Source organism: Ranitomeya imitator, chromosome 2, assembly GCF_032444005.1.
Source record: "Ranitomeya imitator isolate aRanImi1 chromosome 2, aRanImi1.pri, whole genome shotgun sequence".
NCBI classification, from domain to species: Eukaryota; Metazoa; Chordata; class Amphibia; order Anura; family Dendrobatidae; genus Ranitomeya; species Ranitomeya imitator.
The window spans coordinates 668,329,883-668,354,684 of NC_091283.1; the positions used below are offsets into that span (position 1 = coordinate 668,329,883).

The following is a 24,802-nucleotide window of genomic DNA, read 5'->3' on the forward strand; positions in this document are numbered from 1 at the left end:
TACATATATTTTTGGGAAATATGTGTGTCCGGAGAAAGGTGAATTTTTTGGATTTCTGTCCCCAACCCAACTGTTCTGTTGACAGGTTGTTCACAAATCCATTGTTGATGCACTATTTTGTCCTGTTGACAGGTTATGATAACGTCCATTGTTGATGGACTGTTCTGGACAATGTTTGTCCTTGTGTTATAATACCTACGTCATTTAAAGACGTTTTGTTTTTATGTGTAGTACACAGTGTTATTTATGAATAAAAACTAAATTTGTATTTGCAAAAATGTCTAGTAATTCTTTATTTAAAAAAAAAGGTTATTTCAATTTGCAGAATATGAACTGTGAGTAATGGGATAATAACTGTCAGTGACTAAAGAGTAAGTTGCGGACACAAGGTTTGATATTTCAAACAAAATTCTTATTTATTAATTCTTTTTTTTTTTTTAAATGATAAAGAACAAAAGGACATTGAATGCATTGGGTTAGCCATCCAATCTGCTCAGCTGTACTGATGAAGAACACAAGGGCCTTGATTGCTTTGGGGTTAGCCATCCGATCTGCTCTTCTGAACAGGCTGACATCTTGATGGGGATTAGGTGTTCGATCTTCTCTGCTGTTCAGGCTGCTCAACACCGGCACAGGAGTATTGCCAGTGCACGGCACCTTCAGGACTCATGAAGTAGTCAGTGAAGGTTTCTCGCACACGCAACCCCGAGATGGATTGCCTGCCTTGACCCAAGTTGTCCACTGCAATTAATTCAGACAGCTGTGACTCCTCAACTACCTCTGTACTGTAGTCCCGAACGTAGTTGTGGAGAACACAGCATGCCTTGATCACAGTGTCAACGGTCTCCGTATCTAGCTGGATGGCAGTGTGAAAGATCCTCCACTGACTACACATGATCCCAAAGGTGCATTCCACATATTTTCGTGCACGGCTCAGCCGATAGTTGAAAATCCTCCGCCGGTCATCCAGTGCCCTTCGTGGGTATGGGCGCAGCAGGTTAGTTTTTAAGGGAAATGCCTCATCCGATACCATCACAAAGGGTACAGGATGTGTGGAACCAGGCAAAGGTCTTGGGGCTGGGAGCGTTCCGCCATCTCGAAGAATTTGAAGTCCAATCTGTGATGATTGCAGCACCCGAGAGTCCCCAGAACTGCCATAAGCACCAACGTCGATGGCAACAAACTTGTAATGGGCATCAGCCACCGCCATCAGGACCACAGAAAAATACTTCTTATAATTAAAGAAGCGTGATCCTGATCTTGGTGGCTTCAGCACTCTCACATGTTTGCCATCGACAGCACCTACGCTGCAGTTGGGGAAATTGGCCACAGACTGAAAGCCTGCTGCAACCTGCAGCCAAGTCTCCTCGGTTGGGCAAGGCATCACGATGGGCTGCAACTTCTGCCAGATGACGGCACATGTGCACCTCACAATTTGAGAGATGGTGGATTTGCCAACCCTAAATTGGAGGTGCAGGGATGTGTAGCTCTCTCCTGTGGCCAAAAACCTGGAAAAAAAATAAAAAAAATTAGAATATTTTTAATAACGATGAAAATATGCATGACAACATAACTAGTACGATTCAGGGGCACTAGATCTGTAAACATTGTGGCGCAGTGGCAGCAATATGGGGGCTGTGGAAGCATTGTGGCGCAGTGGCAGCATTCTGGGGTGCATTGGCAGCATTGTGGCGCACTGGCAGCATTATGGCGGCACTGGCAGCATTGGGAGGTAATAGCAGCATTATGGGGGCACTGGCAGCATTGTGGCGCAGTGGCAGCATTATGGGGGGCACTGGCAGCATTGTGGCGCACTGGCAGCATTATGGCGGCACTGTGGCAGCATTATAGGGGCACTAACAGCATTGTGGCGCAGTGGCAGCATTATGGAGGCACTGGCAGCATTGGGAGGTAATAGCAGCATTATGGGGGCACTGGCAGCATTCTGGCGCAGTGGCAGCATTATGGGGGCTGTGGCTTCATTGTGGCGCAGTGGCAGCATTCTGGGGTGCATTGGCAGCATTGTGGCGCAGTGGCAGCATTATGGCGGCACTGTTGCAGCATTAACTATGGGGCCAATGTGTGGAGTTTGTGTTTTTTTGTTTTTTTTTAAAAAAAGGGCCTTACCGCAAGGTGATGAGCAGCCTTTCCTCAGCAGAGATTGATCTTCGCATGCATGTGTCTTCGTAGCTGAGTTGTGGAGCCAGAATTATCAGAAGGCGATCAAATGCCTGAATCGTAAGCCGGCAAAATTGGATACATTTTTCAGGAAAACTGAATGTAAAAAAAAAAAAAAATTTCAAAAACCACAGATATATAACACAACAGTTTATAACATAAAAAAAAAAAAGGTGAACACAGATGACAATATATCATTTCTACCTATATCTTACCTCCTTAAATCTTGGTAAAGGACATGGAAGTGTCCCTTTTCCTCCCGCTCATTAATAATGGGATGAACCCACATCCGTTTTGGACGTCTTCTAATCCTTCTCCGAGATTGCTCCTATGGGAGAATATAGTCTTTATTATTTACACTGAATTGTGGCCCGATTCTCACGCATCGGGTATTCTAGAATATGCATGTCCCCGTAGTATATGGACAATGATGATTCAAGAATTTGCGGCAGACTGTGTCCGTCGCTGATTGATCGAGGCAACCTTTATGACATCATCGTCGCCATGGCAACCATTATGACATCATCGTCGCTGTGCCCGTTGCTGATTGGCCTGGCAGCCTCGACCAATCAGAGACGCGGGATTTCAACGTCGGTACTGTGCCCGTCGCTGATTGGTCGAGGCCTGCCTGGCAGCATCGACCAATCAGGGACGTGGGATTTCCAGGACAAACAGAAAGACAGACAGACAGACATACGGAAAAATAGACAATTATATATATAGATGGTACTGTACAACGCATAGACAATCGCTGCTAAGGCTACTTTCACTTCCATCAGTACTGTTCCGTCGCAATACACTGGCGCCAACATACCCATGGACGTTGTGAAATAACTGCATGACGTGGGCAGCAGATGCATTTTTTCTACACATCCACTGCCCATTCTGCTGTCTGGGGAGGAGGGGCTGTATTTTCTGCCGCACATGAGCAGTCAAAAATGGCGGATGCGATGCACCAAGAAAAACATGTAGGTAAGGATTTTACATGTCGACGGTCTGCCAAAAAAAGACACATACATCGCACAATGGATGCAACGTGCGGCAAAACGTCGCAAACCATTGCAAATACAAGTGTTATGGGAAAATAAAATCCTGCAAGCACATATGCAGGATCCGTTTTATCCCAAAACTACAGATTGCGAGGGACCGTTACGGAAGTGGGAAGTAGCCTATCCGCAGCAACAGAAACACTACAAATGCACAGCATAGTCCGCATAGTGTGCACATCTAATGACATTATATTACCTGCTCACTGTGGTGGTGCAGCAAAAGCAGTGCCGTCAGCAACAAAAGATGGTTTTGTTGTGGCGAAAGACGCCAATGGGGCTGAACGTGCGGCATGTTGAAAGCAGCAAAAAGGCAAAATGGAGAAGAGGGGATGGAACAGGAAATGACCTATTGAGAGTCTCTTTTTTTCCTTTTTTTTTTAACCAACTTTATTTGTTCTTAAAAACGCTTCAAAAACGCTTCAAAAACGCTAGAAAAAAACGCATCAAAAACGCATCAAAAACGCACCAAAAACGCATGCGGATTTCTGGAAGAAAATATCAGGTTTTCATCAGGAAAATTGCATGAAAAATCTGCACACATTCCTGAACGTGCGCACATAGCCTAAAACCGCTGCGGAATCCGCAGAAAGAAGTGACATGCTGCGGAATGTAAACCGCTGCGTTTCCGTGCAGTTTTTCTGCAGCATGTGTACAGTGATTTTTGTTTCCCATAGGTTTACATTGAACTGTAAACTCATGGGAAACTGCTGCGGATCCGCAGCGTTTTCCGCAGTGTGTGCATATACCTTTAGAATTAGGCTATGTGTTGTGAATTCTGTGGCAGAGTTCACTCCTGTGGTCACAAGTGGTACTTCGGCTGATTCTCTCTGGGATCTTCTGTTTGTGGAGGAAAGTGGTACTGCAGCTTCTGAGTTTCCTCCCTCAGGTGATCTGGTGAGCTCGTTAGCTTCTTCTCTACTTAACTCCACCTGATGCTTTGATCTATGCTTCCTGTCAATGTTTCAGTGTGGGACTTGTTTTTTCCCTGGATCATTCCTGTGGCCTGCTGCTCTGCACAGCTAAGTTTTGCTTATGTTATTTTGTTGCTATTTTTCTGTCCAGCTTGCTTTATTGGTTTTTCTCGCCTGCTGGAAGCTCTGAGACGCAGAGGGACCACCTCCGTACCGTTAGTCGGTGCGGAGGGTCTTTTTGTTCCCTCTGCGTGGTTTTTTATAGGTTTTTGTGCTGACCGCAAAGTTATCTTCCCTATCCTCGTTCTGTTCAGCTAGTCGGGCCTCACTTTGCTAAATCTGTTTCATCTCTATGTTTGTGTTTTCATCTTACTCACAGTCATTATATGTGGGGGGCTGCCTTTTCCTTTGGGGAATTTCTCTGAGGCAAGGTAGGCTTATTTTTCTATCTTCAGGATTAGCTAGTTTCTCAGGCTGTGACGAGGCGCCTAGGTTCTGGTCAGGAGCGCTCCACGGCTACCTTTAGTGTGGTTTGATAGGCTTAGGGATTGCGGTCTGCAGAGTTCCCACGTCTCAAAGCTCGTTCTATTATTTTGGGTTATTGTCAGTTCACTGTATGTGCTCTGACCTCCATGTCCATTGTGATTCTGAATTGCCTTTCATAACAGTACAGGAAGACCAAAGTGCTAATGATTCTCAATAGAGGGAAAAAAGAAGTTCTGAGACCATTTTTTTTTCTTTGCACTGTGTTTTGTCTTTTTTTTCCCCTAGACATTTGGGTGGTTCAGGACACAGGTGTAGCAATGGACATTAAAGGTCTGTCTTCATGTGTGGATCAGCTCACGGCAGAGTTCAAAATATTCAAGATTTTGTGGTCCAGAATTCTTTGCTTGAACCGAGAATTCCTATTCCAGATTTGTTTTTTGGAGATAGAACTAAATTTCTGAGTTTCAAAAATAATTGTAAACTATTTCTGGCTTTGAAACCTCGCTCTTCTGGTGACCCAATTCAACAGGTTAGGATCGTCATTTCTTTTTTGCGCGGCAACCCTCAGGACTGGGCGTTTTCTCTTGCGTCAGGAGATCCTGCATTGAGTAATATCGATGCGTTTTTCCTGGCGCTTGGGTTGCTGTACGATGAGCCTAATTCAGTGGATCAGGCAGAAAAAAATTTGCTGGCTCTTTGTCAGGCTCAGGATGAGATAGAGGTATATTGTCAGAAATTTAGAAAGTGGTCAGTGCTCACTCAATGGAATGAATCTGCGCTGGCAGCAATATTCAGAAAGGGTCTCTCTGAAGCCCTTAAGGATGTCATGGTGGGATTTCCTATGCCTTCTGGTTTGAATGAGTCTATGTCTTTGGCCATTCAGATCGGTCGACGCTTGCGTGAGCGTAAACCTGTGCACCATTTGGCGGTATTACCTGAGCTTAAACCTGAGCCTATGCAGTGTGATAGGACCTTGACCAGAGTTGAACGGCAAGAACATAGACGTCTGAATGGTCTGTGTTTCTACTGTGGTGATTCCACTCATGCTATCTCTGATTGTCCTAAGCGCACTAAGCGGTTCGCTAGGTCTGCCACCATTGGTACTGTACAGTCAAAATTTCTTCTGTCCGTTACCTTGATCTGCTCTTTGTCATCATATTCTGTCATGGCATTTGTGGATTCAGGCGCTGCCCTGAATTTGATGGACTTGGAATATGCTAAGCGTTGTGGGTTTTTCTTGGAGCCCTTGCAGTGTCCTATTCCATTGAGAGGAATTGATGCTACGCCTTTGGCCAAGAATAAGCCTCAATACTGGACCCAGCTGACCATGTGCATGGCTCCTGCACATCAGGAGGTTATTCGCTTTCTGGTGTTGCATAATCTGCATGATGTGGTCGTGTTGGGGTTGCCATGGCTACAAGCCCATAATCCAGTATTAGATTGGAAATCCATGTCGGTGTCCAGCTGGGGTTGTCAGGGGGTTCATGGTGATGTTCCATTTCTGTCAATTTCGTCATCCACTCCTTCTGAGGTCCCAGAGTTCTTGTCTGATTACCGGGATGTATTTGATGAGCCCAAGTCCAATACCCTACCTCCGCATAGGGATTGTGATTGTGCTATCAATTTGATTCCTGGTAGTAAATTCCCAAAAGGTCGATTGTTTAATTTGTCCGTGCCTGAGCACACCGCTATGCGCAGTTATGTGAAGGAATCCCTGAAGAAGGGGCATATTCGCCCGTCATCGTCGCCATTAGGAGCAGGGTTCTTTTTTGTAGCCAAGAAGGATGGTTCGCTGAGACCTTGTATAGATTACCGCCTTCTTAATAAGATCACGGTTAAATTTCAGTACCCCTTGCCATTGTTATCTGATCTGTTTGCTCGGATTAAGGGGGCTAGTTGGTTCACAAAGATAGATCTTCGTGGTGCGTATAATCTGGTGCGAATTAAGCAAGGTGATGAATGGAAAACTGCATTTAATACGCCCGAGGGTCATTTTGAGTATCTCGTGATGCCGTTCGGACTTGCCAATGCTCCATCAGTGTTTCAGTCCTTTATGCATGACATCTTCGAGAGTACCTGGATAAATTCCTGATTGTGTACTTGGATGACATTTTGATCTTCTCGGATGATTGGGAGTCTCATGTGAAGCAGGTCAGAACGATTTTTCAGGTCCTGCGTGCTAATTCTTTGTTTGTGAAGGGATCAAAGTGTCTCTTTGGTGTGCAGAAGGTTTCATTTTTATGGTTCATCTTTTCCCCTTCTACTATCGAGATGGATCCTGTTAAGGTCCAAGCCATCCATGATTGGACTCAGCCGACATCTCTGAAAAGTCTGCAAAAGTTCCTGGGCTTTGCTAATTTTTATCGTCGCTTCATCTGCAATTTTTCTAGTATTGCTAAACCATTGACCGATTTGACCAAGAAGGGTGCTAATGTGGTCAATTGGTCTTCTGCTGCTGTGGAAGCTTTTCAAGAGTTGAAGCGTCGTTTTTCTTCTGCCCCTGTGTTGTGTCAACCAGATGTTTCTCTTCCGTTCCAGGTCGAGGTTGATGCTTCTGAGATTGGAGCAGGGGCTGTTTTGTCGCAGAGAGGTTCTGGTTGCTCAGTGATGAAACCATGCGCTTTCTTTTCCAGGAAGTTTTCGCCTGCTGAGCGTAATTATGATGTGGGCAACCGAGAGTTGCTGGCCATGAAGTGGGCATTCGAGGAGTGGCGTCATTGGCTTGAAGGAGCTAAGCATCGCGTGGTGGTATTGACTGATCATAAGAACTTGACTTATCTCGAGTCTGCCAAGCGCTTGAATCCTAGACAAGCTCGTTGGTCGTTGTTTTTTTGCCCGTTTTGACTTTGTGATTTCGTACCTTCCGGGCTCTAAAAATGTGAAGGCGGATGCTCTGTCTAGGAGTTTTGTACCCAACTCTCCGGGTTTATCTGAGCCGGCGGGTATCCTCAAGGAAGGAGTAATTGTGTCTGCCATCTCCCCTGATTTGCGGCGGGTGCTGCAAAAATTTCAGGCTAATAAACCTGATCGTTGCCCAGCGGAGAAACTGTTTGTCCCTGATAGGTGGACGAATAGAGTTATCTCTGAACTTCATTGTTCGGTGTTGGCTGGTCATCCTGGAATCTTTGGTACCAGAGAGTTAGTGGCTAGATCCTTTTGGTGGCCCTCTCTGTCGCGGGATGTGCGTGCTTTTGTGCAGTCCTGTGGGATTTGTGCTCGGGCTAAGCCCTGCTGTTCTCGTGCCAGTGGGTTGCTTTTGCCCTTGCCGGTCCCGAAGAGGCCTTGGACACATATCTCTATGGATTTTATTTCTGACCTTCCCGTTTCTCAAAAGATGTCAGTCATTTGGGTGGTCTGTGATCGCTTTTCTAAGATGGTCCATCTGGTACCCTTGTCTAAATTGCCTTCCTCCTCTGATTTGGTGCCTTTGTTCTTCCAGCATGTGGTTCGTTTGCATGGCATTCCAGAGAATATTGTTTCTGACAGAGGTTCCCAGTTTGTTTCGAGGTTTTGGCGAGCCTTTTGTGGTAGGATGGGCATTGACTTGTCTTTTTCCTCGGCTTTCCATCCTCAGACTAATGGCCAGACCGAGCGAACCAATCAGACCTTGGAAACATATCTGAGGTGCTTTGTTTCTGCTGATCTGGATGACTGGGTGTCCTTTTTGCCTTTGGCTGAGTTCGCCCTTAATAATCGGGCCAGCTCGGCTACCTTGGTTTCACCGTTTTTCTGCAATTCTGGGTTCCATCCTCGTTTCTCTTCTGGACAGGTTGAGTCTGCGGACTGTCCTGGTGTGGATACTGTGGTGGACAGGTTGCAGCAGATTTGGACTCAGGTAGTGGACAATTTGACCTTGTCCCAGGAGAAGGCTCAACTTTTCGCTAATCGCAGACGCCGTGTGGGTCCCCGACTTCGTGTTGGGGATCTGGTTTGGTTATCTTCTCGTCATATTCCTATGAAGGTTTCCTCTCCTAAGTTTAAACCTCGTTTTATTGGTCCATATAGGATTTCTGAGGTTCTTAATCCTGTGTCTTTTCGTCTGACCCTTCCAGATTCTTTTTCCATACATAACGTATTCCATAGGTCATTGTTGCGGAGATACGTGGCACCTATGGTTCCATCTGTTGAGCCTCCTGCCCCGATTTTGGTGGAGGGGGAATTGGAGTATATTGTGGAGAAGATTTTGGATTCTCGTGTTTCAAGACGGAAACTCCAGTATCTGGTTAAATGGAAGGGTTATGCTCAGGAGGATAATTCCTGGGTTTTTGCCTCTGATGTCCATGCTCCCGATCTTGTTCGTGCCTTTCATGTGGCTCATCCTGGTCGGCCTGGGGGCTCTGGTGAGGGTTCGGTGACCCCTCCTCAAGGGGGGGGTACTGTTGTGAATTCTGTGCCAGAGTTCACTCCTGTGGTCACAAGTGGTACTTCGGCTGATTCTCTCTGGGATCTTCCGTTTGTGGAGGAAAGTGGTACTGCAGCTTCTGAGTTTCCTCCCTCAGGTGATCTGGTGAGCTCGTTAGCTTCTTCTCTACTTAACTCCACCTGATGCTTTGATCTATGCTTCCTGTCAATGTTTCAGTGTGGGACTTGTCTTTTCCCTGGATCATTCCTGTGGCCTGCTGCTCTGCAAAGCTAAGTTTTGCTTATGTTATTTTGTTGCTATTTTTCTGTCCAGCTTGCTTTATTGGTTTTTCTCGCCTGCTGGAAGCTCTGAGACGCAGAGGGACCACCTCCGTACCGTTAGTCGGTGCGGAGGGTCTTTTTGTTCCCTCTGCGTGGTTTTTTATAGGTTTTTGTGCTGACCGCAAAGTTATCTTCCCTATCCTCGTTCTGTTCAGCTAGTCGGGCCTCACTTTGCTAAATCTGTTTCATCTCTATGTTTGTGTTTTCATCTTACTCACAGTCATTATATGTGGGGGGCTGCCTTTTCCTTTGGGGAATTTCTCTGAGGCAAGGTAGGCTTATTTTTCTATCTTCAGGATTAGCTAGTTTCTCAGGCTGTGACGAGGTGCCTAGGTTCTGGTCAGGAGCGCTCCACGGCTACCTTTAGTGTGATTTGATAGGCTTAGGGATTGCGGTCTGCAGAGTTCCCACGTCTCAGAGCTCGTTCTATTATTTTGGGTTATTGTCAGTTCACTGTATGTGCTCTGACCTCCATGTCCATTGTGATTCTGAATTGCCTTTCATAACAGCTATGTGCACACGGTGCGGATTTGGCTGCGTATCGGCAGCGGATTGGCCGCTGCGGATTCGCAGCAGTGTTCCATCGGGTTTACAGTACCATGTAAACCTATGGAAAACAAAATCCGCTGTGCCCATGGTGCGGAAAATACAGCGCGGAAACGCTGCGTTGTATTTTCCGCAGCATGTCAATTCTTTGTGCGGATTCCGCAGCGTTTTACACCTGTTTCTCGATAGGAATCTGCAGGTGAAATCTGGAAATCCACGGTAAATCCGCAGGTAAAACGCAGTGCCTTTTACCCGCGGATTTTTCAAAAATGATGCTGAAAAATCTCACACGAATCCGCAACATGGGCACATAGCCTTAGTGTTAGGGTTGGAATTAGGGTTGTGGTTAGGGTTGTGATTAGGGCTATGGCTACAGTTGGGATTAGGGTTAGGGGTGTGTTGGGGTTAGTGTTGGAGGTAGAATTAAGGGGTTTCCACTGTTTAGGCACATCAGGGGTCTCCAAACGCAACATGGCGCCACCATTGATTCTAGCCAATCTTGTATTCAAAAAGTCAAATGGTGCTCCCTCACTTCCGAGCCCCGACGTGCGCCCAAACAGTGGTTTACCCCCACATATGGGGTACCAGCATACTCAGGACAAACTGCGCAACAATTATTGGGGTTTAATTTCTCCAGTTACCTTTGTGAAAATAAAAAAATACTTGCTAAAACATCATTTTTGAGGAAAGAAAAATGATTTTTTATATTCACGGCTCTGCGTTGTAAACGTCTTTGAAGCACTTGGGGGTTCAAAGTGCTCACCACATATCTAGATAAGTTCCTTGGGGGGTCTAGTTTCTAAAATGGGGTCACTTGTGGGGGGTTTCTACTGTTTAGGCACGCCAGGGGCTCTGCAAACGCAACGTGATGCCCCCAGGACCATTCCATCAAAGTCTGCATTTCAAAAGTCACTACTTCCCTTCTGAGCCCCGACGTGTGCCCAAACAGTGGTTTACCCCCACACATGGGGTATCAGCGTACTCAGGAGAAACTGGACAACAACTTTTGGGGTCCAATTTCTCCTGTAACCCTTGGGAAAATAAAAAATTCTGGGCTAAATAATTATTTTTGAGGAAAGAAAACGTATTTATTATTTTCACGGCTCTGCATTATAAACTTCTGTGAAGCACTTGGGGGTTCAAAGTGCTCACCACACATCTAGATAAGTTCCTTTCGGGGTCTAGTTTCCAAAATGGTGTCACTTGTGGGGGGTTTCTACTGTTTAGCCACATCAGGGGCTCTGCAAACGCAACGTGACGCCGCAGAGCATTCCATCAAAGTCTGCATTTCAAAATGTCACTACTTCACTTCCGAGCCCCGACATGTGCCCAAACAGTGGTTTACCCCCACATATGGGGTATCTGCGTACTCAGGAGAAACTGGACAACAACTTTTGGGGTCAAATTTCTCCTGTTACCCTTGGGAAAATAAAAATTTTCATGCTAAAAGATCATTTTTGAGAAAATAATTTTTTTATTTTCATGTCTCTGCGTTATAAACTTCTGTGAAGCACTTGGCGGTTCAAAGTCCTCACCACACATCTAGATTAGTTCCTTTGGGGGTCTAGTTTGCAAAATGGGGTCATTTGTGGGGGATCTCCAATGTTTAGGCACACAGGGGCTCTCCAAACGTGACATGGTGTCCGCCAACGATTGGAGCTAATTTTCCATTTCAAAAGCCAAATGGCGTGCCTTCCCTTCCGAGCCCTGCCGTGCGCCCAAACAGTGGTTTACCCCCACATATGGGGTATCAGCGTACTCAGGACAAACTGGACAACAACATTTGGAGTCCAATTTCTCCTATTACCCTTGGCAAAATAGGAAATTCCAGGCTAAAAAATCATTTTTGAGGAAAGAAAAATTATTTTTTACTTTCATGGCTCTGCGTTATAAACTTCTGTGAAGCACCTGGGGGTTTAAAGTGCTCAATATGCACCTAGACAAGTTTCTTGGAGGGTCTAGTTTCCAAAATGGGGTCACTTGTGGGGAAGCTCCAATGTTTAGGCACACAGGGGCTCTCCAAACGCGACATGGTGTCCGCTAACAATTGGAGCTAATTTTCCATTCAAAAAGTCAAATGGCGCGCCTTCCCTTCCGAGCCCTGCCGTGTGCCCAAACAGTGGTTTACCCCCACATATGAGGTATCGGCATACTCGGGAGAAATTGCTCAACAAATTTTAGGATCCATTTTATCCTATTGCCCATGTGAAAATTAAAAAATTGAGGCGAAAAAATTTTTTTTGCGAAAAAAAAGTACTTTTTCATTTTTACAGATAAATTTGTGAAGCACCTGAGGGTGTAAAGTGCTCACTAGGCATCTTGATAAGTTCCTTTGGGGGTCTAGTTTCCAAAATGGGGTCACTTGTGGGGGAGCTCCAATGTTTAGGCACACAGGGGTTCTCCAAACGTGACATGGTGTCCGCTAACGATGGAGATAATTTTTCATTCAAAAAGTCAAATGGTGCTCCTTCCTTTCCAAGCCCTGCCGTGCGCCCAAACAGTGGTTTACCCCCACATATGAGGTTTCAGCATACTCAGGACAAATTGGACAACAACTTTCGTGGTTCAGTTTCTCCTTTTACCATTGGGAAAATAAAAAAATTGTTGCTAAATATATTTTTTGTGACTAAAAACTTAAATGTTAATTTTTTCCTTCCATGTTGCTTCTGCTGCTGTGAAGCACCTGAAGGGTTAATAAACTTCTTGAATGTGGTTTTGAGCACCTTGAGGGGTGCATTTTTTAGAATGGTGTCACTTTTGGGTATTTTCAGCCACATAGACCCCTCAAACTGACTTCAAATGTGAGGTGGTCTCTAAAATAAATGGTTTTGTAAATTTCGTTGTAAAAATGAGAAATCGCTGGTCAAATTTTAACCTTTATAACTTCATAGCAAAAAAAAATTTGGTTTCCAAAATTGTGCTGATGTAAAGTATACATGTGGGAAATGTTATTTATTAACTATTTTGTGTCACATAACTCTCTGGTTTAGCAGAATAAAAATTCAAAATGTGAAAATTGCGAAATTTTCAAAATTTTCGCCAAATTTCCGTTTTTATCACAAATAAACGCAGAATTTATTGACCTAAATTTACCACTAACGTGAAGCCCAATATGTCACGAAAAAACAATCTCAGAACCGCTAGGATCCGTTGAAGCGTTCCTGAGTTATTACCTCATAAAGGGACACTGGTCAGAATTGCAAAAAACGGCCAGGTCATTAAGGTCAAAATAGGCTGGGTCATGAAGGGGTTAACTTACTATGTGTCAAAAACCAAAAAAGGAAAAAATTAAAAAAGGCCAAGTAATGATAAAAAATATATAATAAACTTTATTCGATCAAGATAAAATTACATATGGAGGGGAGAAACAATCAGGAAGAGTGCGCAAGTCCAAAGTGTGTACCCATTATAAAAAAGTCTTTGGCAAGGTTCTGGAGGGGAGATACGTTTCACTGAGGATAATGACTTCAGTGATGTGAAATCCAGGAGTTTTTTACTTCCTCACATTATGTGTTGCAAGGGGTTAACAGCTAGTTTGTAAGGGTTGGGTTTTTTGTGGACAACCATAGAGCCGGTGGGAGTTTGCCCACCTTGTTAGGGTTGGCGGATTGCACTAAATAAATATGAGAATAAAGTGCAATCCCAACTCAGGGTCCATCATGCGGAGATGTTAAACTGAAGCTAATATGAACAATGGCGGAACACGTAGCAAGTGATTGCTTGCACTCACAGAGTTAAACATCACTCTGTGAACTGCACAAGAAGCTGTGTCACTCGCACACAGAAATGGAATAAATGCTCAGCACTCGAGCCGTGTCACTCGCACACAGTAAAGAAATAGATGCTTTGCTATAGAGCTGTGTGACTCGCACACAGAAACAGAATAGAAATGAGGCTAGATACGATCCCTGTTAACCTCACAGAGGATCAAAGCTCACTAATGGAGCAGGCAGCGTACAGTGGTCATACAGTCAGCAACTACATTCAAAACAACTCCTCTCTGGAGGTGCCGGAATTCTAGTGGCTATAAGCCAACCCTGAATTCATACAAAATCCTCTCCAGAGGTGCCGTAATCCTAACGGCTTACAGCCAACCCTGAGCACATGCAGACACAGACCAAGCAGTTGCAAAGTTCATACACACATGAACATAAGTTGATACTAGCACACTGGAGTGCTCCATTGAGATAAGATACCTTAAGCTCAAGTCCAGCCAGACAGGACCTTGCCTGTGGACCAATCTAAATCTGCCACATCACCAGAGCAGCTGACGTCTGAGCACCAATGAGAGGGCACCACATCACGGACATGCTCAGTAGGGTGAAATCTGGACTTATGCTCCAGAGCACAACGCTGCACATGTATACCAGTAGTCACCATAGGCTTAGCTGGAGAGCCAGCAGTAACTACACATACAGCATGAGCCTGGGCAAGGCACTGGGACAGGAGTCTATTTTGAGCAGTCACCCCAGCAGCCGAGCCTGAATGGAAGACCACAGCACCAGACAAGGCTTGGGATCTATCCCGTACAGCGGTAAAATCTCAGCGCCTAACACATCTTATCTCCGTATGCTGGATACCTAATAAAGCAACAGAAGATTGAAAGCGACAGTGTACCTGTGTCTACCTCAGTGTTTAGTCAAGTGAGCCGACCTACCACAAGTGGTGTTTCGAATGCGAGCAATGTTCCAGGAACATGAATAGTGGCTGTGGACAAACCGCATGTCCTGAGTAAAGGTGGCCATAAGCCAAGAGACAAAGTCAGACAGTATGGAGGAGTTAAGGTGACGACACATACGTCTGGAAGGCAGTAAGATGACCGATGCATAAAATGCCACAGGGTGATGATGTAGAGGCATTTTTGACTGTGTCTGTGTTCGAATGGGTTGCAGAGCAGGAGAAGCTGCCCCAGAGCAGTGGGCAGAGGTGCTGGCCCTGTATCTGACTGGTGAATCCCTGAGGGCTCATTTTGACTTGGCCTTACAAGATGCCTGGGAATATGCCAAATTAAAAACAGATATATTGGCACGGTCAGCGGTCATTATGTCTGTCAGGGCCCAAAGGGTTAATCACTGAGCGTATTATGGTGACAAACACTCTTGCTCTCATATGATTGACCTACTGCATCTGGTACAGAAATGGTTGCATCCAGAATCCTCAACTCCAGCCCAGATAGTCAAGCAGGTTGTCATGGACAGATTTATTCACTACCTCCCTAGGCCACTGCAGACCTGTTTTGCCCAGGGAGATCCCCGGAATGCAGATGACCTGGTAGACCTCGTAGAAAGGTACCAGGTGGTCGAGACGTCCTTAAGGAAGCCGGGGGTGATGCATCTCCATACTGGGGTACCCAGCGGGAGCCCGAGTCTCAAAAGAAGGGTAGTAGAGCCACTACTGGGGCGAATCCTAGATCCCAGGGGTTGCTGATCGGTTGCCAAGGGCCATTGGCAAAGACTTTCTTTACTGGAGATGTCACATTTCGAGACATATAGCTGCCCATTGCCTTTGTCCTCTGAGGAAATGGATTTGCAGCCTAGGGAGGCGCTGCTTGTACAATGCTTATTCTGCCTGCAGTATGGACTGTCAGCCTGGTGAGTGACCACAGGCATTTCCCGTGACCATAAATGGTGCTATTGTCAGTACTCTTGGACTCAGGGAGGGTAGTGTCGCAGGGGCGCCGCCGTGCTCCCTCCTTTCGGGCCACTCCCTGGTGCCCTCTTCTCACCTTGGGGCTGGCACTTCTGCACGATCCCCAGCACATGCACCGACCCGCTGAAGCCTCCGGCTATTGTCCCGCACGTCCTCCTCCTACTCTTGCTTCCTGGATGCTGTGTGCTCCCTTCAGGTGTCCTGGTATGGTTCTGAGGGTGTGCGCTCCTGGTCTCTTAAAGAGACAGCACGCTAATTCCAAAAGGTGCTTCAACCAATGGCTGTGAGATTCATGCTATTTCAGGCATCTCTGTCCTAAGGGAGGTGCCTGAGCAACGTGTGTTTCCTGTTGCTAATTCCAGGTCCCTTTGTTCTGTGTGCCTGTATTCTACGAGTTCGTTGCTAACTCCGGTTTGTCTTCCCAGAGTACCAGCCGAGCCTTTCTTAACCTCTCTGGACTATGCCAATACCCTCTGCTCCGGTTCCCGCCAGCTACCTGCTCAAGCCGTCTATTATCTTCCTAAGTCTCTGCCTGCTGCTATTCCTACCAGTCCGCCTGTCCCGCTGGGTCAGCTTCCATGTGTTCGGGGTATAACTGGAGGTAGCACCTTGAGTCCCTCAAGCATTCCAACCTGACCCTGTATGAGGAGTCTTGCTATGGGTGCCAGGGGTTTACATAGTTATGACCCCTTCGGAGCCCAACCCCCCCCCCCCCCCGATTCGTGGTCCTGTGGTTTCATGAAAATTGCATTAAACAAATGGGCACTTCAACATCTGTGTCTCCGCTTCTATTCGTTACAGATTGCTCAGACCATGGAACCCGCTGGCCCTCAACCATCTCCGACCACAGAGTTATGCCAGGAAGTCTCCTGTCTCAGGGATCAGCAGGAAAAGATCACTACGTATCTGAAGAACTTGTCTACTCGCCTCGGTGATATCCACGGTCTCGTCTGTTTCTACACAGGCTGCATCCACCTCAGCTGCTGGTCTCCAGGCTCCCGGCTATGCATCAGGTAAAGGACCTCCTCTGGCTGCTCCTACCCAGTTCAACGGCAATGCTGCTCAGTGTCCGGGGTTCATTAATCAGTGCACGCTGCACTTTGAACTCCTGGGCCATCTCTTTACATCTGATTGGGCTAAGGTAGCATTTGTCATGTCTCATCTGACTGGAGAGGCCCTTGCTTGGCTGAATCCATTATGGGAGAGAAGGTATCCTTTAGCTAATGACCTCCAGTCCTTCCTTGAGGTTTTCCGCAGGACCTTTGACAAACCAGGTCGTGCTACTTCTATAGCCTCCTCTCTACTTCGCCATCGGCAGGAGGATCTCACGGTGGCCCAGTACGCTGTCCAGTTCCGTACTCTTTCATCTGAGTTGTCCTTGAATGATGAGGCATTGGGAGCCATCTTCTGGGAGGGTCTGGCTGGGAGAATAAAGGATGATCCAGCATGAATGGACATCCCTACATCTCTGGATAACCTGATTTCCCTGGCAACACGGATCGACAATCGGTTTCAGAAAAGCTCCCAAGAAACAAAATGAGAAAGGAGGCCTCTTCGCTTGGCTCCCAGTTTTCATAGGCCAGTTGTTCCTCAGAGTTCCACTTCATCCCCGGAGCCTATGCAAGTCGACTGGGTGAATTTGGCAAAGCAATGCCAGGAGACGCGTTGCTCCGAGGGGAGGTGTTTCTACTGTGGCAGTTCTGAGCACTTGATCCGTTCCTGTTCTGAGAGACCAGGAAACTCCAGAGTCTAGGGTCTGTGGGAGAGGCCTCCCTAGAATCACTCCTCTCCTTCTCTGCTAACGTCTTTGTCCTTTGGCAATATCAGTTTTTCTGTGTCTGCCTACTTGGATTCTGGGTCCGCTGGGAACTTCACCCAGCAAGCTGTGATGGATCGATACCAGATCCCAGTCCTATGCCTCCAGAACCCAGTGCTGGTGACTTCCGTAGATGGCAGAGCCCTGACCCAGCCCGTTCATTTCAAAACTGTGCTGGTGCAACTTCAGGTAGGTCTGACACATTCTGAGAAAGTCTTCTTTCATGTGTTGCCAGGATTGTTTCACCCCTTGCTTTTAGGTCTACCCTGCCTTCGAGCACATGAGCCGGTGTTAAATTGGAAGACCAGTGAGGTCCTTCACTGGGGAGATTCCTGCTTTCGCAGGTCTCTTGCTTCCATCCGTCCTGTTCGTCCTCTTATAGCACCACCCACCCTGCCTGGATTACCATCCGCCTATTGGCCCTTCTCTGACGTCTTCGATAAGAAAGAAACGGAGACGTTGCCTCCTCACTGGTCGAATGACTGTCCCATTGAGTTGCTCACTGGGTTGTCTCCTCCTCGAAGATGCCTTTATCCTCTCTCTCTTGCAGAGAACCAAGCCATGTCGGAGTATATCAAGGAGAATCTAGCTAGAGGATTTATTCAGAAATCCTCTTCTTCAGCAGCTGCAGGTTTCTTCTATGTCAAGAAGAAGGACAGATCTCTACACCGCTGTATTGATTACAGGGATCTAAACCAGATTACGGTGAAAAATGGATATCCGTTACAGCTTCCACATGTTTAAGGTCTAAATGGAGGCAGCACCTTGCATCCCTCAGGCATTCCAACCTGGCTCTGTTTGAGGGGTCTTGGTACGGGTGTCAGGGGTTCACAGTTACACCCCCTTCAGAGCCCCCCGAATTGTTGTCCTGTGGTTTCACAAAAATTGTATTAAACGAATGTGCACTTCAACATCTGTGTCTCCACTTCCATTTGTTACAGGGAGTTTGGTGACCCTGATAATGGCCACACTTCCCCACCAGTTGATCCCAGGGAAATACATAGGCATCTGCAGTATCCATGAGGACATCAAGAACTACCCCATCACTGGAGTGTCGATAAAAACAAGCGAAGTCCCATGAGGTCGGGGTAGTGTTATGTCACGTGATAATCAGGTGGGACTTCAACCTGTTCTGGGACTTGTGGGGAAAGGCAAAGATACCAAGTGACTCAGATAGGAGCCAGGTCAGCTCTATGCACTATGGACCCTATAGACATAGTGCTATAGACCTGGCCCATTTTCATGTCTTGGGTGGCATCTAGGCATAGATAGAACCCAAGAATGAGTCCTTCAGAGGTTCTACTGACCTGGGTGTCACAGAGACATTGTTAGTTTCTGCCGATCCTGCCCTACCTGTCAGCTAACTGCTCCTGTATCCCACTTCCGCAGTCCCCTAGTTCCATTACCCGTTATAGAGGTCCCGTTTGACCAGATTGCCATGGGCCTTGTAGGACCCCGAGTTAAGTCCACCAGAGGCCATCAATCTTGGTGGTCATGGACTATGCCAAATGGTACAAGGAGGAGGTGCCACTGAATACATCATGTACTTGAACAAGCTCATATTTAGGGCATAATATATACTAAGACCCTGGATTTGGACCCTATTATTCCAGTATTTTATATACTCAAAAAAATTCTTAAACGACTGGATAGATCCTCTGGTAGGCCTATAGTCACATCCATGGATTCCATTTCATCTCCATTATTGATTTTGTTACAAAAAGTGCTGTCCCTCTTGGTCAAGAATACGCTATCTTTTATCTTTAGACACATGGGCCTTTATCACGATCATAAAAAAAACTTCCGACAAGTACCTACAGAAACCATATTATTCTCATATGATATTAACAATTTCTACACCTCAATGCAGCAGGCTGTGTGCACACGTTCAGGATTTTTCACTTTTTTGCGTTTTTTCGCTATAATAACAGAGAAAAAAAGCATACATTAAGCATCCTATTATTAGAATGCAATCCGCAATTTTTGTGCACATGTTGCGTTTTTTTCCACGGCAGAATCGCATTCCGGAAAAAACCACAGCATGTTCATTCTTTGTGCGGAATCGCGGGGATTCCGCACACATAGAAATGCATTGATCCGCTTACTTTCTGCATGTGGCTATGCCCACCATGTGGAAAGTAAGCAGATCATGTGCGGTTGGTACCCAGGGTGGAGGAGAGGAGACTCTCCTCCAGGCCCTGGGAACCATATAATTATTAAAAAAAGGAATTAAATTAATAAATCGTGATATTCTCACCTTCCGGGGTCCCTCACAGCATTCCCGCTCCTCGCGATGCTCCCATTCCCAGGGATGCTTTGCAGCAATGACCTGTGATGACGTAGTGGTCTCACGAGGCTGCTACATCATCTGAGGTCATTGCCGCTAGGCATCATTGGGAATGGGAGCATCGCGAGGAGCGGGAACGCTGTGAGGGACGCCGGAAGGTGAGAATATCACGATTTATTATTTTTTAAATTATTTTTAACATTCTATCTTTTTACTATTGATGCTGCATAGGCAGCATCAATAGTAAAAAGTTGGTCACACTTGTCAAACACTATGTTTGACAAGTGTGACCAACCTGTCAATCAGTTTTCCAAGCGATGCTACAGATCGCTTTGAAAACACTAGCATTCTGCAAGCAAATTACACTTGTAAAACGCTAGTGTTTAGCAGGAAAACGCATGCGCTTTACCCGCAGCACAGATATTTCCGCGGCAATTCCAGACGTGTGCACATACCCTAAGGGAATATATTAGAGCAACTAGATCAATCTGATATGGAACCATCAGGCATCTGTTTACTCATAGATCTCCTTAAACTTGTCCTTACAGAGAAATGTTTCCTTTTTTAAGGCACATACTATTTACAATCAAAGGCACTGCTATGGGCTCGAATGTAGCACCACCATATGCGAATAGCTTCATGCCTTACTTCAAAACATATATCTATACTAAACATCTATACCATACCCATTGTCTATTATGGTGCAGATACACAGACGATATCTTTTGGTTATGAAATGGGACCCTTGAGACACTTGGGCTCTTTTACAGCCAACTTAATGAAGTGTGGCCTGAACTGAAATTTACTAAAAATAGTGATTCAAAACAGATCAATTTTTTAGACACCATGATAATTAAAGATACCAATGGCATGTTATCTATAGATCTTTTTGTCAAAAGTAAGGATCGCAATAACATACTTTTATACCAAATCTGTCATCCTAATGCAGTTAAGAGATCAATCCTAATCTCTCAGTTCCAAAGGGTGAAAAGAATTGTCACCAATCCAAAAGACGTGCTCAAAACATCTGGGTGAAATGGAAACCAAGTTTTGACAGAGATTTTGACAAGAACCTACTTCAATGCTGTTATACCACACCACATTCAGCAAAGATCAAAGATACAATAAACAGAATTCCATTTGAACACACATTCCACTCCTTTGCTTACATCCGTTAACACTGGTCTCTTATACAAAAGTTATCAGGGTATTCCGGGGTTTCAATTACCATTTTACCATGTTTTAGAAGGCCCAGTCATCTTTGGAATAAACTTGATAGGGCGAATGAAAGATTAGCCCTAAAAAAATCACGACTAATTTTTATTTATATAACGCCAACATATTCCGCAGCACTTTACAATTAAGCGGGGACATGTACAAACAATAAATTCAGTACGAGTTAAGACACTTTAAACAGTGACATTAGAAGTGAGGTCCCTGCTCGCAAGCTTACAATCTACAAGGAAATGTGGGGACACAATAGGTAAAAAGTGATTGTTATTTCAGGTCTGGCAATTATAATAAATAAGGATTTTCATACAAAGCTGCATGATCCGGTCATCAGCTCGTGTGTTTAAGTGCAATAGTCAAGTATCAAGTGCAGTTATCATGTGTATGGAGGGTGTGGAGACAGATTAATAGTAGGGTGCAGATTCAGAGTAATATTTGGAAGGAGGGAACAGGGCAAGGTTAGTTTACTGAGTAGTTGATGTGGTAGGCTTGTTTGAAGAGATGGGTTTTCAAAGCGCGCTTGAATAGGTCGGGGCTAGGTATCGGTCTGATTTTCTGGGGAAGTGCATTCCAGAGAGCTGGCGCAGCACGAGAGAAGTCTTGGAGATGGAGGTGTGAGGTTCGGATTACAGGGGACGTTAATCTTAGGTTATTTGTAGAACGGAGGGAACGTGTAGGGCGATAGACAGAGATGAGAAAGGAGATATAAGGCGGTGCGGAACTGTGGAGAGCTTTGTGGGTGAGAGAGATGAGTTTATACTGGACCCTGTAGTGAATGGGTAGCCTGTTATGACCTGGTGGTCAGGACAATAATGGACCTGGTGGTTAAGAGCACACGGAATGACCTGATAGTTACTGATAATAAGGACGAGCTCTGGGACGTGGGAACTCTGCTGACCGCAATCCCTAAACCTATCAAACACACTAGAAATAGCCGTGGATTGCACCTAATGCTCCCTATGCAACTCAGCACAGCCGAAGAAACTAGCTAGCCCTGAAGATAGAAAAATAAAGCCTACCTTGCCTCAGAGAAATTCCCCAAAGGAAAAGGCAGCCCCCCACATATAATGACTGTGAGTAAAGATGAAAATACAAACACAGAGATTAAATAGATTTGGCAAAGTGAGGCCCGACTTACTGAACAGACCGACGATAGGAAAGGTTACTTTGCGGTCAGCACAAAAACCTACAAAAAGACCACGCAGAGGGCGCAAAAAGACCCTCCGCACCGACTCACGGTGCGGAGGCGCTCCCTCTGCGTCCCAGAGCTTCCAGCAAGCAAGACAACAAATTAAATAGCAAGCTGGACAGAAAAATAGCAAACCAAAGAAATACAAGCTGGAACTTAGCTTCTGACGGGAAGACAGGTCACAAGAACGATCCAGGAATGAACAGACCAATACTGGAACATTGACAGGTGGCATGGAGCAAAGATCTAAGTGGAGTTAAATAGAGCAGCAGCTAACGAATTAACCTCGTCACCTGTGAAACTCAGAAACACCCACCAGAGGAAGTCCATGGACAGAACCAGCCGAAGTACCATTCATGACCACAGGAGGGAGCCCGACAACAGAATTCACAACAGTACCCCCCCCCCTTGAGGAGGGGTCACCGAACCCTCACCTGAGCCCCCAGGCCGACCAGGATGAGCCAAATGAAAGGCACGAACCAGATCGGCAGCATGAACATCAGAGGCAAAAACCCAGGAATTATCTTCCTGACCATAACCCTTCCACTTGACCAGGTACTGGAGTTTCCGTCTCGAAACACGAGAATCCAAAATCTTCTCCACCACATACTCCAACTCCCCCTCAACTAACACCAGGGCAGGAGGATCAACGGATGGAACCACAGGCGCCACGTATCTCCGCAATAACGACCTATGGAACACATTATGGATGGCAAAAGAAGCAGGAAGGGCCAAACGAAATGACACAGGATTGATAACCTCAGAAATCTTATACGGACCAATGAAACGAGGCTTAAACTTAGGAGAGGAAACCTTCATAGGAACATAACGAGACGACAACCAAACCAAATCCCCAACACGAAGTCGGGGACCCACACAGCGCCGGCGGTTAGCGAAACGTTGAGCCTTCTCCTGGGACAATGTCAAATTGTCCACCACATGAGTCCAAATCTGCTGCAACCTATCCACCACAGTATCTACACCAGGACAGTGTGAAGACTCAACCTGCTCTGAAGAGAAACGAGGATGGAAACCAGAATTGCAGAAAAACGGCGAAACCAAAGTAGCCGAGCTGGCCCGATTATTAAGGGTGAACTCAGCCAACGGCAAAAAGGACACCCAATAATCCTGATCAGCAGAAACAAAGCATCTCAGATATGTTTCCAAAGTTTGATTAGTTCGTTCGGTTTGGCCATTTGTCTGAGGATGGAAAGCCGAGGAAAAAGACAAATCAATGCCCATCCTAGCACAAAAGGATCGCCAAAACCTTGAAACAAACTGGGAACCTCTGTCAGAAACGATGTTCTCCGGGATACCATGTAAACGAACCACATGCTGGAAAAATAATGGCACCAAATCAGAGGAGGAAGGCAATTTAGACAAAGGTACCAAATGGACCATCTTAGAAAAGCGATCACAAACCACCCAAATGACCGACATCTTTTGAGAGACGGGGAGATCCGAAATAAAATCCATAGAAATATGCGTCCAGGGCCTCTTCGGGACCGGCAAGGGCAAAAGCAACCCACTGGCACGAGAACAGCAGGGCTTAGCCTGAGCACAAGTCCCACAGGACTGCACAAAAGAACGCACATCCCGCGACAAAGACGGCCACCAGAAGGATCTAGCCACCAAATCTCTGGTACCAAAGATTCCAGGATGCCCAGCCAACACTGAACAATGAATCTCAGAGATAACTCTACTAGTCCATCTATCAGGGACAAACAGTTTCTCCGCTGGGCAACGGTCAGGTCTATCAGCCTGAAATTTTTGCAGCACCCGCCACAAATCAGGGGAGATGGCAGACAAAATTACCCCCTCTTTGAGAATACCCGCCGGCTCAGGAACACCCGGAGAGTCAGGCACAAAACTCCTTGACAGGGCATCAGCCTTCACATTCTTAGAGCCCGGAAGGTACGAAACCACAAAATCAAAACGGGAGAAAAATAATGACCATCGAGCCTGTCTCGGATTCAACCGTTTGGCAGACTCAAGATAAGTCAAATTCTTGTGATCTGTCAAGACCACCACGCGATGCTTGGCTCCTTCCAGCCAATGACGCCACTCCTCGAATGCCCACTTCATGGCCAACAATTCACGATTACCAACATCATAGTTACGCTCAGCAGGCGAAAACTTTCTAGAAATAATAAGAAGAAAAGAAAGCACATGGCTTCATCACCGAGCCCTCAGAACTTCTTTGCGACAAAACAGCCCCTGCTCCAATCTCAGAAGCATCAACCTCAACCTGAAACGGAAGCGAAACATCTGGCTGGCACAACACAGGGGCAGAAGAAAAACGACGCTTCAACTCCTGAAAAGCCTCTACAGCCGCAGAAGACCAATTGACCACATCAGCACCCTTCTTGGTCAAATCAGTCAACGGTTTAGCAACACTAGAAAAATTAGCGATGAAGCGCCGATAAAAATTAGCAAAGCCCAGGAACTTTTGCAGGCTCTTCACAGATGTCGGCTGAGTCCAATTGTAAATGGCCTGGACTTTAACAGGGTCCATCTCGATAGTAGAAGGGGAAAAAATGAACCCCAAAAATGAAACCTTCTGAACTCCAAAGAGACACTTTTTTTTTTTTTTAACCATTCAATTTTTATTGAGAAAACAGAGTACAATTAAAATGCAACAAGGAAAGGAAAAAGGGGGGAGGAAGGGGGAGGGGAAGAGGCAGACATAAATGTAAATATCCACGATCAAGAATGAAACAAAAAAAATTACAATACATGGGTGCATACATAGCTATGATATCAAACAATTGAGTCAGC

At 45.9% G+C, this 24,802-nt stretch overlaps 1 protein-coding gene across 1 annotated transcript; it reads right to left on the reverse strand.

Moving 5' to 3' along the window:
- Positions 1–470: 470 nt before the first annotated feature.
- On the reverse strand, positions 471–3,499 carry LOC138667673 (uncharacterized). The gene is made up of 4 exons (XM_069755798.1): positions 3,424–3,499; positions 2,394–2,506; positions 2,128–2,274; positions 471–1,508 (listed from the first exon to the last, which is right to left on the reverse strand). The coding sequence occupies exons 2-4, from the start codon at positions 2,465–2,467 to the stop codon at positions 587–589; spliced, it is 1,143 nt and encodes a 380-aa protein (XP_069611899.1). The 5' UTR covers positions 2,468–2,506; positions 3,424–3,499; the 3' UTR covers positions 471–586.
- Positions 3,500–24,802: the final 21,303 nt, after the last annotated feature.